General features: G+C 42.4%; 1 protein-coding gene across 1 annotated transcript in view; it reads right to left on the bottom strand.

The window, feature by feature from the left end:
- Positions 1 to 19,115, bottom strand: part of INTS1 (integrator complex subunit 1) — a 206,492-nt gene that overhangs the window by 152,782 nt on the left and 34,595 nt on the right. The window contains exons 9-15 of the mRNA XM_089682295.1: positions 13,521 to 13,707; positions 13,166 to 13,311; positions 10,716 to 10,857; positions 10,461 to 10,637; positions 6,375 to 6,483; positions 4,682 to 4,802; positions 1,968 to 2,045 (exon numbers count right to left, since the gene is read on the bottom strand). Coding sequence (XP_089538421.1) covers positions 1,968 to 2,045; positions 4,682 to 4,802; positions 6,375 to 6,483; positions 10,461 to 10,637; positions 10,716 to 10,857; positions 13,166 to 13,311; positions 13,521 to 13,707 — 960 coding nt within the window. The remainder of the gene's footprint in view (positions 1 to 1,967; positions 2,046 to 4,681; positions 4,803 to 6,374; positions 6,484 to 10,460; positions 10,638 to 10,715; positions 10,858 to 13,165; positions 13,312 to 13,520; positions 13,708 to 19,115) is intronic.

Raw genomic sequence — 19,115 nt, forward strand, 5'->3', positions numbered from 1 at the left:
ACTATTCCTCCCACTGGCACCAATGATGGGACACTAATCCTCCCACTGATACCAAAGATGGGGCACTATTCCACTGACATCAATAATGGGGTGCTATTCCCCCCACTGATACTAATGATGGCGCACTATTCCTGCCACTGATACCAATGATAGGGCGCTATTCCTCCCACTGACACCAATGATGGGGCGCTATTCCTCCCACTGACACCAATGATGGGGCGCTATTCCTCCCACTGATACCAATGATGGGGCACTATTCCTCCCACTGACACCAATGATGGGGCACTATTCCTCCCACTGATACAAATGATGGGGCACTATTCCTCCCACTGATACCAATGATGGGGCACTATTCCTCCCTCTGATACCAATGATGGAGCACTATTCCTCCCACTGATACCAATGATGGGGCACTATTCCTCCCACTGATACCAATGATGGGGCACTATTCCTCCCACTGATACCAATGATGGGGCACTATTCCTCCCACTGACACCAATGATGGGGCACTATTCCTCCCACTGACACCAATGATGAGGCACGATTCTTCCCACTGGTGTTCCCACCCTCGGCTTATACTCGAGTCAATAGTTTTTCCCAGTTTTTTGTGGTAAAATTAGGTACCTCAGCTTATATTCGGGTCGGCTTATACTCGAGTATATATGGTATATAGATAATAAACATGTCAAGTCTTAAAATTAAAAACAAAGAACAGAAAATCAGAGCAAAATAATTCCCCAAAACAAGGTGCCAGAGAACAAAGTAAAGGCAAATATTAAAGTTCATTTTAAAGTTCAATGTATGCAAGTCCGGTATAGCACTAGGGCATGCTCTTGCAGCTGTAGCAGGCTCAGGTTAAGACACAATGAAAAAGAAAAAGCGCCTCTAAGTGCAGTATAAGGACATTTATTTATAAAACAATAGAAAATCACTGACGCCGACATTGCACTCCAAGGTTCGTTCCATTGCCCATGTTCTGAGAGACACACACAAGCCGGCCGGCTCTCTCCATCCACAGTCTCCCCCACGTGCGGATCGTGGCGCACCCAGCGAGGACTTCTCCTTACACTCCATTATGGATGAGCTTTTTTAAACTTTCACCATGTGAGTGATTTTCTATTGTTTCTGAAATAAATGTCCTTATTCTGCACTTAGAGGCGTTTTTTCTTTTTCATCAAGTCTTAAGATTGCCTACGCCTTCGATATTGCAAAAAACTATGGTACCCAAAAATCTCCATAGGTGACACTTTAAAAGCCTTTACTGCTCATCAGTTTAGAGCTAATCATGAGCCATGGCAATAGAACTACTGTTCTCACTGACGTTTGCAGCAATATCTCACATAAATGGTGCAATAGTGATTCACATACATGTATGCACCCTGTGAATGTGTTTTTGGGTGTGTGCAGGGCAATATAAAAAATATTTAAATATAGTTTTATGTTCACCTTTATTTTTTTATTCATATTTTAATTAACTTTAAAGAGGTTAAACCCCCATGTGATAGCACCGGTCAGGTGACAGGTACTCTTTATGAAGACAATGAAGGGCTAGTAGACTAATGGCTCCCCTGCCCTCCAAAGTAACAAACGGAACTCTGAAACCAGAAGTGATGAAATTGTCACTCCCAGCTTCATTTACTGGAGAGAAGATCGAGAAATGGATGTTCCTCAATCTCTACCCACTCTCCATCCTGAAGCCCACCCGCTTGCCGAGTGGGAGAGCTCGGCAACCACAGAGGGAGTGTGCTGGATCACTTTGACTTTACACTGGGGAGTCGGCTTAAGAACACAAGTACGAGCTTATGGCTTGTCCAAAGACTGGACCTATTTTAAAAAATTAACGCATTTATATTAGTCCATACCCCAGAGTGATCGATCGACAATCTCCCATGCCAAAATTTAATGCCACAACAGCAGCAGCATTCTATTTGATGGGTATAAAAACCACATATGTAGAGTACTCATACTTGCGGTCACTTTCTGGTGGCCAGTTGTCCCACTTGTAATACGTTTCTGGCTGTTCGGTAAATAGGACTTTGTGCAAACTGTCAAAGGATAAAAAGAAGACAAAAAGGGATAAAACAAATGCATTTACTTGTAATCATATAAATCACACATTTAAAGTGGTTGTAAAGGCAGAAGGTTTTTTACTTTACTGTATTCTATGAATACAGTAAGGTAAAAAACCTTCATGCAGCTTCCCCCGCAGCCCTCCCCAAATACATACCTGAGCCCAATCTTAATCAAGCGATGTGCACAAGAGCCGAGGCTTTCAGGCTCCTTGTCGGCTCAGATTCAGCAGCAGGAACCATTGGTTCCTGCTGCTGTCAATCAGAGCCAGTGAAGAGGGGGGAGAGGCTGAGTCCCGCTCTGTTTGTCTTATGGACACACAGGGCAGGTCTCGGAAGCTAACACGAAATCTGAAACAAAAACCTATAAAAACATTTTTTTTCTATGTAGTCTTGTGTTTATTGAAAAAGCACTCTGTTGTAAAGAGGAGGAACAGCACTTGTGCTCATTTAGGAGTACTCCAAACACATGCGCTGACAAGGAACCTGCAAACAATAGAGTAGTGAGATAGCTGCACCAGTCTGCTGCTACTCTTTTACTGTTCCATCATAGCTTGAAGGCAGGAAAGCAACCTAGTTATGTTGCTTAACTGGCATAAAGTAAAATCAGGTCACCAGGCAAAACACGAAGGCTGTCCACACAGTTTAGGAGTGTGTCTATGGGAATGTTTGACCATTCTTCCAGATGCACATTGTGAGGTCAGGCACTGATGTCAGATGAGAAGGCCTGGCTAGCAGTCTCCGCTCTAATTCATCCCAAAGGTGTTCTATCGGGTTGAGGTCAGGACTCTGTGCAGGCCAGTCAAGTTCCTCCACCCCAAACTCACTCATCCATGTCTTTATGGACCTTGCTTTGTGCACTGCTGCGCAGTCATGTTGGAACAGGAAGGGGCCATCTCCAAACTGTTCACAAAGTTGGGAGCATGAAATTGTCCCAAATATCTTGGTATGCTGACGTCTTAAGAGTTCCCTTCACTGGAACTGAGGGGCCAAGCCCAACCCCTGAAAAACAACCCCACACCATAACCCCTCCTCCACCAAACTTTACACTTGGCACAATGCAGTCAAGCAAGTACCATTCTCCTGACAACCGCCAAACCCAGACATGTCCATTGGATTGCCAGACAGAGAAGTGTGATTTGTCACTTCAGGGAACACATCTCTACTGCTCTAGAGTCCAGTGGCGGCGTGCTTTACACCACTGCATCCGACGCTTTGCATTGCACTTGGTGATGTAAGGCTTGGATGCAGCTGCTTGGCCATGGAAACCCTTTCCATGAAGGTCTCTGTGCACTGTTGTTGTGCTAATCTGAAGACCATACATATACACAAATCCAAAAAGGTATAGAATTGCTCATTAGGTCTTGCAAGGAGTAGAAGTCAAAGCAGCAGCACTTTTATTGTGACTGTTTCGAGCACTCTGGCGCCAATTGCTTCACAAAATGCGGTGGCTACCCTTGGGACTATATATTATATTATTGATCTCCAGGAGTTCAACTTTAACTTTTGTACTTGAACTAAAGTACATTAAATAGTGCTACTATAGGCATACTTATGCATTCTCACTGAAACAAGCTTGGGAGAACATACTGTACGAATGTTATATAAATTATGTTTGGTGAAGGAAATACATCAAACATCATTTAGGGACTTTATTCCAAAATCGTAAATTCCAGAAATTATAAAAAAAAAAAAAAAAGAAATTGCATAACTGAAACTGGAACGTTTTACTTAAAGGGGTTGTAAACCTCAGACATAAAATATGAACAAAGCAGATCCATCTATAGTTTGTACTTTTCTCAATTAAGAGCACTAAGTGTCTTTTTTGTCTGCTTCTTTCCTCTGCTATCAGCATGAATCCCTTCTGACAAGATTTCCTGATACCAAGAGAAAAAAAAAGCGACAAGGGAGGTAGCTCCAGCAAAGCTTGTGATTGACAGCCTCTGCTCTGTTCCTGTGTGCTGTGTTAAGGGTATGTCCATTCCCTCCAATCAGGGCTCAGCGCTCCCCCTCGCTGAGCTATGCACAGTGCAACTTCAGCTCTTTCCCGTTTTCTGAAAGCTCAGGCAAGCTGTATAAATTCTGCACTTTGAACAACAGCGGAGAAAAGAAATCTGAATTTGTTTAATCTCTGTGTATCAGCTGAGGCCAAGTCACTTCACTGGCCATATGCAAGGGAATACAACCACGGTGTTTAATGTTTAGGTATAACATTCCTGTCATGCTATATGTTAGAGAGCAGTGTTATTTAAAACCTACAGTGCTGAAGGTCCCTATGTCACGCTCCCCTCTCTAGCCTTCTCATAAACATTTAATAAATATCACACGCAGATAAAGTCCCCAGCAGACTCTGGGTCGACACCCTAGTGATACTCTATGGCATTCCCCTTTGCTCCTCCTCCTCTTGGCATCTACACAAGATGTTATCTAGGGAGGTGCAGAGAAGGTGAAGGGACTGGGCTAGCAAAGACACATTTCCAGAGGAGAGGGCTATGATATGAAATAAGGGAGGGCGCTCTTCTGGAATAGCCAAACATTTTCTAGCAAGTTCAAAGGCACATTGCAAGTGAATAAAAATAAATTAATTAAAGGAAAAACATTGTAGATTATACCAGTGCACATAATCTTTAGGTGACAGCTTGCTGATGGACGGTACCACTGTATGAAGCCACCACACTGCATCCCGCTGGATGGCAGCAATCTGGTTCTGAAACGAGCGCAGCACCTCTAAACCTATAATGAGACGACATATAGATATTAGAAGAAAATAGTTGTTTCAAGCAGAGTGGATAAAAATCAATGATTTAAAAAAAAAAAAAAAAAAAAAAAAAAAAAAAAAAAAAAAATCGGATTTTTTTGATTTAAATCGGATTTTTTAAAATAAAATGCTTTTGAGGAAAATATATTACCATCCAAAGGTTATTCCATCATGAAATAAAGATTAGTTTTTTAATTATGTAGAATAAGGCTGTATATGTTTAATTTTTTTGGTAAATAAATTCCATTAATCCATTCACAATGTCATGCTCTTCCAGAGGTTTTTGTAAGATTATTGGGCAGTTTCTCTCCCTACAAGATATTATCACAGATGCTTGGTTTACTTTTGCAGTTCTCAAAACTGAATTTGACTCAGCGGAGATCACATGCCTCTTCTTCACAGCAAAAATGTTATAACATGAACAGAGTTAAGAAAAAGACCTTCATCCTAACTTCTACAAACCTATGAATACAGAATCAACCCCTTCACTGCTAAGCTTCAAGAAGTTGAGTGAATAGAATAGAAACAATATTTTTCTGATTGTTTGGAGTGGAATAGATCTGCACAAGAAGAAAGTGAAACTAAGGCTACGTTCACACTAGCCTTGTGTGCAGGCGGCAGAGAGGCGTTTGGGAAGCGTTTTTACCGCTTCCCAAACGCCTCTGCCAATTCTGCACATTACAGCACATGGTGCTGTTCTAACAGGAGCGTTTGCGTTGCGTCGCGGCAAAACGGACGCCTCTGGTCGAGTCAGGAGGCTTTGAAGCCTCCTATTCTCGTCTATGGTGCCGCTCCGCAAACGCCCGGCCGGCGTTTGCGGTGCGGTTGCGACGCGGTTGCGGGGTGTTTGCGGAGCGGTAACACCACTCAAATGCATTATAGGCGTTTGTGGGGCGTTATTAACGCTCGGCAAACGCCTAGCAACCGCCGCTAAACCGCGCATGCGGCGTTTGCGGAGCGTTAAAAATGCTCCGCAAACACCGGACCAACGCTTGCCAAACGCTATAGGGGCGTTTGGCAAGCGTTGGCAAAACAGCCTAGTGTGAACGAGCCCTAAGTGTGAGGAGGAAGGGGCTGACAGTCTAAGTTTCTTAAAATATATATATTTTGTTTAGCCAAATTAGTTACCAAACATGGATGTTTGTTTAAGGAAATAACATATGCTGGAATGTTATTGTTTCAGTTGAATAAATCTATTTAAATTGTTATTATTGAGGTAATGATTATTTTTCTCCTTCCTAAGTACAACAGAAAAGTTGTCCAAATATGAATGATTAACCTATTAAACTGGGGATAAAAAAACTAATATGAAAAGTTGTTATTCTAAAAATTTTCATCTACTTGCATATTAAAGTTATACCAGCAAGAATTAGTCTTTATGTAGAAAACTAGGATTTAAATCAAGCCTTACTGACTAGTGATTTCAATCGTGATTTAAATCAAATCCACCCTGGTTTCAAGTACAGTGAAAAAACCTTATGAAACATAATATGTAGCTCATGACAGATTATGTAGCAAACTGGCTTCAAAAGCTTAATGGATCTTACTCTTTTTCTCTCCCTTGTCCCAAGCAATTCCAGCTTCCTTCACTTGAACTGTAATCCCCAGCATCATAGATACTGCAAGCAGGTCAGTGATATGTATAACAAAACGTTCCTGAAAACAAGACACACGAGAGATATTTAAACAGTCCAAAATGTCATCTGTTTCGCCTACATTTCCTGTCCCTAGTCAAGTTAACGTGTAGGAATTGGAAACTTGGCCAATTTCAAAACAGAATATGCATGTTATCCTAGTCTTTAAAAGAAACCTGCAAAAATTAGAATTTTGACTTACCATTAAATTCCATATCTTGGAGTACAGTACAGGACAAGAAAGCCATAGACCATTGATTACATGCCAATACTCTCAGGTAATTGGAAACCGGCAAAACTGTGCTGAAAACTCCCTCAGCACACCGTTATACACTATGCACAATTATTAGGCAGGTGAGTATTTTGAACAAATCACTTTTATGCATATTGTCCAACTCTAAGCTGTATAAACTTGAATATTTATTGAATTTAGCATATCAGGTAATCTGTTTTATTGCAATAAGGGAGGGTGTGGCCTAAGGAGATCAACACCATATTACAGTGGGGAAAGTAATTATTTGATCCCCTGCAGATTTTGTAGGTTTGCCCACTTGAAGGGTCTATATTTTTTATCAAAGATGTATTTTGAATGATAGAGACAGAATATCAACAAAAAGCCAGAAAAATCACGATACAAATGTTATACTTATTTTACTCACTGAACTGCAACAAAATTTATTTGGTCCCCAAGCAAAACATGACTTATTACTTGGTGGACAAACCCTTGCTGGCAAACACAGAGGCAAGACGTTTCTTGTAGTTGGTTACCAGGTTTGCACACATCTCAAGGGGGGTTTTGGTCCACTCTTTACAGAATTTCTCTAAATTTATTTAATTTTTTCCAAGTACTTTTATAGCGCTATCAATTTATGCTTTAAATATATTTTGTACATTCACATCAGTCCCTAAACCTCAAGGGGCATACAACGGCCAATTTAGACAGGATCCAATTAACCTACCAGCATGTCTTTGGACCGTGGGAGGAAACCGGAGTACCCGGTGGAAACCCACACAGGCAGAGGGAGAACATGCAAACTCCAGGCAGGTGGTGCCGTGGCTGGGACTCGAACCAACGACCCTAGTACTGCCAGGCAGAAGTGCTAACCATTTAGCAACAGCCAAGAAATCCTTATGGTTTCTTGGCTGTAGCTTGGCAACTCAAAGTATCAGCTCCCTTCATAAATTTTCTATAGGATTAAGGTCAGGAGACTGGATAGGCAACTCCATGACTTTAATGTTTTTCTTCTTGAGTCACTCCTTTGTTGCATTGGCAGTATGTTTTGGGTCATTGTCATGCTGGAATACACATCCACGACCCAGCTTCTGTGTTCTGCCTGAGGGAAGAAGGTTCTCATCCAAGATTTTACAATACGTGGCCCTGTCCACTGGCCCCTCAATGCGGCAAAATCAGCCTGTACCTTTAGCAGAGAAACAGCCCCAAAGCATAATGTTTCCACCTCCATGCTTGACTGTAGGAATAGTGTTCTTAAGAGTAACAGTCAGCATTTTTCTTCCTCCAAACATGGTGAGTTGAGGTAATGCCAAAGAACTCAATTTTGGTCTCATCAACTTTCACCCTACCATTCTCCGAATCATTTAGATGTTGATTGGCAAACCTAAGATGGGCTTGTAAATGTGCCTTCTTGAGGAGGGGGAGCTTGCGGGCACTGCAGGATTTCAATCCATGGTGGCGTATTGTGTTACTGATGGTTTGTTTGGTGACTTTGCACAGAATAATTGTGCACACACAGATGTTCTCCTAAGAAAGGTAAAACCTCACTTTTACTTTCTTAAATATTCAGGTGTGAGGTTTATTAACATTTTGGATTGACCGAGAGCACTGTACTTGTTCACTAATGAAATGAATCCTCAAAAATACAACTTGCCTAACAATTGTGCACACAGTGTATAACCCTCTGGAGTCAGTGGGACTCCAGTATTGTAGCATGCAATAAGGAGAAATAGAGGACAGAGGAGAGAGACCTGTGACTAGTAATGTATACTCTATAACAGGGGTCTCCAAACTACCTAAACAAAGGACCGGTTTACTGTCCTTCAGACCTTAGGGGGGCCAGACTGTGGCTATTGGAAGTAGAAAATGCCCTGACATCAGTGGGAGTAAACAATGCCCCATCTTTGATGTTTGTGAGAGGAATTGAGACCCCTCATGGGTGTCATTGGGTGGGAAGAAACATTATTATTATTATTATTATAATTATACAGTATTTATATAGCACCAAAAAGTTTGCTCAGCGCTGTACAATGTAGTGGGGGACAGTACATGAGACAATACAGTAACAATACAATACATGAGGGGTTCGAGGGCCCTGCTCTTTGGAGCTTACAATCTAGGAGGGAGGGGGTAGTGGTACAAGAGGAAGTGGCTGTGGGGGATGGAGTGGTAGGAGGAGTGGAGGAGATCGGCAACATAATTTCTCCCATCATTGGTGTAATTGGGAGAAATTATGCCCCATCATTGGTGTCATTGGGAGGAACGGTTCCGCATCATTGGTGTCATTGGGAGGAACTGACTGAAGATGAAATATTGCCCCAAGGGCAACATAAAAGAAAGCAAAGGGCCGCATCCGTCCTCTGCTGAGCATTAATATTGGCCATAAGTGGTTTGGCAATTGCAGCTCGCCCGTGAATGTTTTGCTTATGGAGTGCCCTCCGCTCAGTTTTTGTGGACACGCGCTTTGGAAGATTGAGACTGAGCTATGCAGTCACTTTTGCAGCACTTGTTTTCTTATTTCGGGTCACAATTCTGCGCAATGTCCTTTTGTCTCTTTCGGTCAGTTGACCATGTTGACTGCACTTATGCTAGTTTCCCAGAAACTGTATATGCCGTCATAACCTTTGAAACTGTACCTCACAACACGGCAAATAAATTGGCAACTTCAGTCAGAGGTACCAGCTAAGCAGCACCAACAATCTTCCTTCTTTCAAGCTTGATAAGCTCTGACATGACTCTGTTTTACTAGCAGTGCAAGCAGTGAATGATGAAATCAAAACTTCTCACCAAGGTGTCTCATCACACAGCAGAAGCAAAAGAATGTTACATCACTTCCGCTTTCAACATGAAACATGTCGTCACTTTCATACCTGCAAATCATGTAGTGTTTCCATATTTCTGCGCAATCCCTGTACAAGCCAACAATGAGTTTTCCCTTACTTGGTCTCTTTTAGTTTGTTAAATATACCACTGAAAGCATTTTGTTATATTGTCCATCACCACATGCTAAAAGGTGTTTCATGCACTTCAATATGCAGTATTTATACATTGGCTGTGTTCCCCTTCAAAACTTTAAAAAAAATATTGAAACCAAAAGCATTCTGTTGTATCTGTTCAAAAAGTGCAAATAAATACCTTCTAGTCTTGTCAGCAGAAAACTTCCTGTGCTCTCTGCTTGTGCTGACATATTATCAGTTACATTGTCCACAGTTATCTCTGAGAATTACAGAACCCTCCTTTAGGCTATGGAGAAAGGGAGGGGGAGGGTTATTGCAGTCTTGTCCTACAGTGACAACGCTGGTCACCAGTTGAAAAATGAAAAAGGAAACTAATGTAGTCACCACAACTAAAGACTTGTAAGTAGTTATAGATTACTTTTTTGTTTTTGGGTTTAAATACATTTTAAACTATGGGCTCTGCTGCTGGATGTTATCCATACATACACAAGCTAGGAGACAGTGTGTAATCTCAGAAACTTGACGGGCAGAACCTGTAAGACCCCTTAGCCTAGGTTCACACTAGTGCTGCTGTATAATCATGCATTTTTGATGTGTTTTAGTAGCACAATTTTACATAAAACACACAAACTGCTGATCTGACATAGCACTTATGGTCCTTCATCTGCAGAACAAGGGGTTTTTCTTTTTCTGGATTAAGAGCAAAAGCCCTTTCAAGACTTCATGAATTTTTATGTTATAAAATGATAAAAAAGCAAACAAGGACTTTTAAACAATATTCTTAAAGAAGTTACAGGCTGAACATGATACCTTAAACTCCATGTCGGCGTATTGCGCCTCCTTCCTTTCCTGCATTAAACCCAGGCAAAACGCCTGGAAGTTTATTTCGTGTTTGGTCTGTTTGATGATCTCCCGTAGTAAGGCACGCGATGCTCGCAGATAATCCTCTTTATTGGTAAGCAAGTCTTGGAACACCATAGCTAGGAACTAAGGAAAGCAAGAGACATTTCACGCTGTGATCGGTTTGCTTCATAATTCTGTTAATTTGACTAATAAGCAAGTTACCTTTGGTGCCAGCTCGGAGCTGTGTTGCAATACTGTATACAGGATCTGCATGTTGTTGGGGTTCCTAGCGTTGGAAAGCTCATTAAAAATCACAAACTTGACCACTGTGCCAAGGTTATCCTTGTGTGCATTCAACAGCTCCCTACAATAAGAAAAAGGACAAAAAGTGCCAGTAAGGTACAACTCTCCAGTAAAGAAACTATTTGTTTTTCAAGCATTTTTCAATTAAATCTGCCAAGATATAAATACTTTTGATGCCAGTACTAACTTGCTTCTGAAAAAGTTACTAGCTCATCTTGAACCTCTGGTGTTAAATTTATCAAGTCAGCAATCCAAATAAAAAAAATCAGAACTCCCAAGCTGTATACTTGTTCTAAACTACAAACTACAGAAGCCACTTGATCAGCATGATAGATAGACAATAAGACTATTCCATTTTAAGGGATGTCGTAACATAAGCAAAAGTATTCATTTTTGATAGGTTCCTTTATTAGCCCGTGCCTACTAAAGATGTATTGCACTCCTGTACAGCTAATTATAATACCTGGTACACTTGATGAGAAAATTGTACCAAAATAACTACTTTCGGCAAGATCTTTTGATAATCTAATCATTAGTACATGGCTTTCGATATGCGATTACAGCTGGTACTTCTGTTGAAGTCCCTATGTAATACAGACACTTCCTTCTCAAACCTGAAGATTCCCATAATATGATGGCAATTCCTTTTTGAGAAAGTTGCAACTCTCTCTGCTATACCCAAGTTTTTCTGTGTCCTATTAAAGGCTGCTATACACAGGTTAATTTTCTCTCATTCAGCTCATGAATTAATTCCCCCATCCACGCTAACAGCAATGGAACTAAGTATTATATTCAAGCATCCACGGCACCCATAGCTGCCTGAATGCCTAAATATTGACTGTATCTGATAGGAAGCAGTTGCAGTTAGGTGCTTGCAGGGCCACCCATGGCTCGAATGTCAGCCCATTCAGCAGGAACTGTCCAAAATTCAAGCCATTTACATGGACCTTAGATCCTGGGAGAGACCTGACATTGCTTTCATAGAGCACTGAAAAGATAAGTAGCGTAATGCCGGAACAAACAAGCCTATTTTGATACAGTGCCACAAATCTATCTCAATCGAACTATATAATACCTTGGAGTGCTCTACTAAAAATGTGCAGCGCCAAAACACAGCAAATAGAGCAAGATCAAAAGCCACTGAAATATAGTGGTTTATGTTTAATGCTGGACGTATACTACAATACAGCAGTCCAAGAATTTTTCTAATTAATGCAAATGTTAAAAAGTGCTTATAATAACCTAACACATGCCAGCTGAAGCTGACTGGACTGACCACAAAAAAAGTGAAAAAACCTAAATAACCTATTTTGATTAGGTTAGCTGACCTCTACTACCCTCTTCTGTTTACTTTGTAAGGCTTAAATGCGTAACACACCGTCCCACTATAGTCTTATGCAGGGGTCTCCGAACTATGGCCCTCCCGGTGTTGAGGAACTGCAAGTCCCATGAGGCCTTGCAAGACTCTGACAGCCACAGGCAAGACTCCCAGAGGCATGATGGGACTTGTAGTACTTCAACAGCTGGAGGGCCATAATTTGGAGACCCCTGGTCTATTGGATATTCCCTGATATTATTCCTATAAATGCTATTATCCAGGCATATTTTATGCATTTAAGAATGTATTCAGCTCTTTTTTAAATAAGCTACTTAGCTGAGCAGACATAATTCCTCAGTAAATCTATTCTGCATTGGCACAGCTCTTACTGTGAAGAATCATTTCCAAATGTGGAGGTCAAATATCTTTTCCTCCAGACATAAAGAGCCCTTGTCCTTTGCAATGACCTGTAAGTGAATAACTTTGCACCAAGTTCACTATATGAACCATTCTGTATTTTTGCTGCATATAAGCCATTCTAAGAAAATAAGAAAAATAAATGTCACTAGCACAATGCAATTCACTGTATTCATTAAAGACAACATCATATTTGTCCTTCCAAGTGGCCAGATTATAGGTAACAATGTTGCATATCATGAATCCAATAGCCCAGATTTACATTTAGACAAGGTTTCCCATGGTTTTTTTTTTAGTATGTATTGTTGTTTCTTCTATTGTGCCTGCTAGTATGACTGGGGTAAAGTGGGATACCATATTCCTTTTTTTCTCTTCTAATTAATTTTGGCATTGTGCCTAGTTTTATTATGATGCTGCGTTTGTTGCATTCAGTGTTTCTAGGATCCATTCTACACACCTAGTAGTGTTACACAGTTTTCCAACAGCAAAAGAATGTGAACCTAAAGCATGGTTATATATTGAAAGAAGACAACCCAAACAAGCCAAATAATAGGAGCAGTGGATTACAATCCATAAAATGTGGGAGCGAGGCAGTCAATGCCATGTACAACATTGTACTCTGGATCCAGCTTACCTCACAGCTAGCATATAATGATTAAGAAGAACTTTGGGCTTGAGTCGAATTTTAATTAAATTAGAAATGACTTCCATGTCTTCAGACCCGTGAGTGTTGCAATTCATACAGACTGACATAAGCAGATCCTGAGCTGGACGAGTCAGCTAATGCAAAAAAAAAAAAAAAAAGAAGGAAAAAAGTTTACAGGTGGACAGTACAATAAAAGACACTTCAATATAGAACTACACAGATACACGCGAGTCAGTTTTTGGCATATACCCGATATCCCACATAAACACACAAGAGTGTATTTGAAAGCAGCGGTATGGAAAACTTACTGGGATAATAGTATGCGTGCAACATGTGATTGTACCTTTGGGTTCTGTAGCCACATCTCCAACCTCTGCACTGCCATAAGTCGCACCTCCTTGTAGCCACAAGTGGCAGTAAGCAAGCGCAGTAGATTCCTGGAAACATTATCCATGGGCTGTCGCCGATTAAGTTGATCCTTCAGCATATCTAGGACATACTCTTCCACTCCATCAGCCAATTCTTCATACCTAGCACAGGCAAATATAGGCCATTATATAAACACTGCACATCCCAGTTATATCTTTTGGCTTTGTAATTACTCATGGCATTTGTCACCTGTGACTAGCAATATCTATTGAACAGCACCTGTAAAACCATAGGAGGCACCTGGTTCTTTACTGAATAGTAGAAGTAGTTGAAGAATTTGATCAGGAGTTAGCTCTCACCCTGCTCTAAGATAATTATTCTTTATTTCATGACACAAAAATCACAAAGAGTGCAAAGAGTTTGCCATCAGAACACTAGAACAGTGCTAGAGCAGTGTTTCTCAACCAGGGTTCCGCAAAAAGTTCCCAGTGCTTCTGCAAAAATCTACCCGTCAATCGTAGCCAGCTGACAGGTAGGTCGCATCACAACTCAGCCTAAACTCTCCTGTCCTTGAGTGCATGTGGTCCCCTGCTTCTGGCTCAGTGTGGTGAGCTTTTTTCTCAGACAGTATCAAGAAAACCTTCTGACTTTCCCCAGTGGTGAGAAGCGGCAGGGTGTCCCCATTATGAGAATGAAGCTGGTTGACCACGTGGGAAGGATCCTGTTGACACAAACACGCATGTTGCCGCTTTCCTCTGGCAGCTTTAATGTCAGTGAGTGCATTTTAACTTGGTTGCTCACGTGTGGTGGAGAGCACTTCTATTAGTTGGTGGAAGTCACTTTTTCTGTGGTGAGATTTATCACATATTTTGGACTTTTTTTTGCATTGGACTTTATTTACACCGATTTATGTTTCATTTTTGAGTGTTGTGGATGCTTTTTGCACATTATGAATGTTGTGTTTAGCACATGCTTTAAGCTTGTAATATTCTATATTTAGAGGCGCTGCAACTTTCAAAAAGTGTTTATGTAGGAATTTCTGAGACACATATAATACTTCTTTAGTGTCTTGAGGCGATTTTGCAAATGAAAGAGCCGCTGAGATAAAAAATAAAGTGTGATTTTATTTCATCACACAATGGCTTAAAATAAAGTAAAGCGTGTCATGAACAGTTCCATTTAGATAAAACCAGAAATATCAAAGCCGAAGTTTAAAGATGTGTCACCTTATGTCCATTGTCTCAAGTCCTTCTTCCATGTTCAGTTTGTCCTTCATTGTCTTTGGGAAGAAGCCGGAAGTAGACAGAAGTAACTATTTCTTGTCTTACAGCACCTGTTCCAGCTTCTCAGAATGTTCTTATGTGTATCTGTATAGATGGACCGACGTGTGTGTGTGTCGCTTCAGTGTGTATGAGTGTCTGTGTGTGTTTCCTTCGGACGCCTTGTTATGAAGCAAGTATACGTCATAATTTGTGATCTTAGAACCTTGTATGGCAAACAATACTGCTTAGCAGAGCACTTTCATTGAAGGGAGGGGACGCTACATATACAGTGAGGGACAGAAGTATTTGAACACCCTGCGATTTTACAAGTTCTCCCACTTAGAAATCATGGAGGGGTCTGAAATTCACATTGTAGATGCATTCCCACTCTGAGACAGAATTTTTAAAAAAAATTCAGGAAATCACATTGTATGATTTTTAAAGAATTTATTTGTCTTGCACTGCTGAGCATAAGTATTTGAACACCTAAGAAACCGCAAGAATTCTGGCTCTCAAAGACCTGTTACTGTGCCTTTAAAAAGTCCACCTCTACTTCACTCAATCTAATTTAGTAGCACCTCTCTGAGCTCTTTAAAGACACCTGTCCACCCCACAGTCAGTCAGACGCCAAATACTACCATGGACAAGACCAAAGAGCTGTCAAAAGACACCAGAACAAAATTGTGGACCTCCACAAGGCTGGAAAGGGCTACAGGGCAATTGCCAAGTAGCTTGGTGAAAATAGATCAACTTTTGGAGCAATTGTTAGAAAATGGAAGAGGCTAAAGACGACTGTCAGTCTCCCTCGGACTGGGGCTCCATGCAAGATCTCACCTCGTGGGGTATCACTGATAAGAAAGGTGAGGAATCAGCCCAGAACTACAAGGGAGGAGCTGGTCAATGACATGAAGAGAGCTGGGACCACAGTTTCAAAGGACACTGTCGGTAAAACACTACGCAGTCATGGTTTCAAATCATGCATTGCACGGAAGGTTCCCCTGCTCAAGTCATCACATGTCCAGGCCCGTCTGAAGTTTGCCAATGACCATCTGGATGATCCAGAGGAGGCATGGGAGAAAGTCATGTGGTCAGATGAGACCAAAGTAGAACTTTTTGGTCTAAACTTCACTCGTCGTGTTTGGAGGAAAAAGAAGGATGAGTTGCATCCCAAGAACACCATCCCTACTGTGAAGCATGGGTGTGGTAACATCATGCTTTGGGGTGCTTTTCTGCGAAGGGGACAGGACGACTGCACTGTATTAAGGAGAGGATGAATAGGGCCATTTATTGTGAGATTTTGAGCAACAACCTCCTTCCCTCAGTCAGAGCATTGAGGATGGGTCGTGGCTGGGTCTTCCAACATGACAACGACCCGAAGCACACAGCCAGGATAACCAAGGAGTGGCTCCGTAAGAAGCATATCAAGGTTCTGGAGTGGCCTAGCCAGTCTCCAGACCTAAATCCAATAGAACATCTTTGGAGGGAGCTGAAACTCCGTGTTGCTCAGCGACAGCCCCGAAACCTAACAGATCTAGAGGAGATCTGTGTGGAGGAGTGGGCTAAAATCCATGTTGCAGTGTGTGCAAACCTGGTCAAGAACTACAGGAAACATTTGACCTCTGTAATTGCAAACAAATGCTTCTGTACCAAATATTAACACTGATTTTCTCAGGTGTTCAAATACTTATGTTCAGCAGTGCAAGACAAATTCTTTAAAAATCATACAATGTGATTTCCTGAATATTTTTAAATTCTGTCTCTCAAAGTGGGAATGCACCTACAATGTGAACTTCAGACCCCTCCGTGATTTCTAAGTGGGAGAACATGCAAAATCGCAGGGTGTTCAAATACTTCTGTTCCTCACTGTATGGTCTTTTGATTGACAAGCACATATGTAGTGACCATAATAAGCTAGTGATGTAACATCAACTTGCTCATATTTAAATAATATAAATTAAGAATGTATCTTTACAACATCTCAATAATGTTGTATAACCACAAATCTACGTATGTAACAATATTACCAACTTATAAATCAAACTAAATACACACAGATAGTATTAGAATACATTATGTAAATCTTATACTATTTTGGTTACTCCATGACATTCTACACTAGAGTCTTCTAACCAGCTATGCCCTATTATAGAATACTAAGCTCTCAGCTGGTTAGCTAGCTCAGTTTATAACTCCAATCTCAGCTTTACTGAAGAAATTACCACTATCACTGGCTCAAGTTGACCATTCACACATTTTAATATTAATTATGATTAATCATAAAAAACAAATATTTTGCAAGCTTGCCATCAATATAAGTGCCGAATTCTGAATTTGATATAATATTTATCAGTTTAATAGCGCTAAACTTTTCAACCAATTTCTAAATTGCTGCATTTGTAAATTTCAAAAGCCAGTCTGTATGCACAGGGTTCCCCAACATCTCAAACTTTTTGCCAAGGGTTCCTTCGAGGTAAAAAGGTTGATAAACCATGTGCTAGAGCAGCGGTTCTCAACCTGGGGGTCGCGACCCCTTTGGGGGTCGAACGACGCTTCCACAGGGGTCGCCTAAGACCATCGGAAAACACATATTTCCGATGGTCTTAGGAACCGAGACACCGCTCCTCGCCGCCGCCGCCGCCGTCTCCAGGTGTGGGCGGGATGACATGCCGCCCCTGTCATCTGGACACACCTCGAGATCAATCCTTGCCTGTGATTGGCCGCCGGCACTGTAGCTCAGGAGAGGCACACAGGCGGCCAATCACTGGCAAGGAGGTGGAGCTTGGAGAGGAGGAGCCGAGCGGCACCGCGAAGATGGAGCGAGTGAAGAGGAGGAGAGCGGCCGGAGAAGGAAGACAGCTGACAGGTAAGTGTGTACCATGGGAGAGGGAGGGAGCGAGCGAGCCCAGGCTGGAGCAGGGGTCAGCAAGGTAAGTATCATTGGTGTCAGTGGGAATAGTGCCCCATCATTGGTGTCACTAATACCAATAATGGGGCACTATTCCTCCCACTGACACCAACGATGGGGCACTATTCCTCCCACAAGTGACACCAACGATGGGGCACTATTCCTCCCCCAAGTGACACCAACGATGGGGCACTATTCCTCCCCCACTGACACCAAGGATGGGGCACGATTCCTCCCCCCACTGACACCAAGGATGGGGCACGATTCCTCCCCCCACTGACACCAAGGATGGGGCACGATTCCTCCCCCCACTGACACCAAGGATGGGGCACGATTCCTCCCCCCACTGACACCAAGGATGGGGCACGATTCCTCCCCCCACTGACACCAAGGATGGGGCAGTATTCCTCCCCCCACTGACACCAAGGATGGGGCAGTATTCCTCCCCCCACTGACACCAAGGATGGGGCACTATTCCTCCCCCCACTGACACCAAGGATGGGGCACTATTCCTCCCCCCACTGACACCAAGGATGGGGCACTATTCCTCCCCCCACTGACACCAAGGATGGGGAACTATTCCTCCCCCCACTGACACCAACGATGGGGCACTATTCCTCCCCCAAGTGACACCAACGATGGGGCACTATTCCTCCCCCACTGACACCAAGGATGGGGCACGATTCCTCCCCCCACTGACACCAAGGATGGGGCAGTATTCCTCCCCCCACTGACACCAAGGATGGGGCAGTATTCCTCCCCCCACTGACACCTATGATGGGGCACTATTCCTCCCCCCACTGACACCTATGATGGGGCACTATTCCTCCCCCCACTGACACCTATGATGGGGCACTATTCCTCCCCCCACTGACACCTATGATGGGGCACTATTCCTCCCCCCACTGACACCTATGATGGGGCACTATTCCTCCCCCCACTGACACCAATGATGGGGCACTATTCCTCCTCCCACTGACACCTATGATGGGGCACTATTCCTCCCACTGATACCAATGATGGGGCACTATTCCTCCCACCGACACCAATGATGGGGCACTATTCCTCCCACTGATACCAATGATGGAGCACTATTCCTTCCACTGACACCAATGATGAGGCACTATTCCTCCTACTGACACCAATGATGAGGCACTATTCCTCCCACTGATACCAATGATGGGACACTATTCCTCCCACTGATACCAATGATGGAGCACTATTCCTTCCACTGACACCAATGATGAGGCACTATTCCTCCTACTGACACCAATGATGAGGCACTATTCCTCCCACTGATACCAATGATGGGGCACTATTCCTCCCACTGATACCAATGATGGGGCACTATTCCTCCCACTGACACCAATGATGGGGCACTATTCCTCCCACTGACACCAAT

This window comes from Staurois parvus, unplaced genomic scaffold, assembly GCF_062004578.1.
Source record: "Staurois parvus isolate SC_StPar_1 unplaced genomic scaffold, SC_StPar_1.0 ptg000018l, whole genome shotgun sequence".
Classification (NCBI taxonomy): Eukaryota; Metazoa; Chordata; class Amphibia; order Anura; family Ranidae; genus Staurois; species Staurois parvus.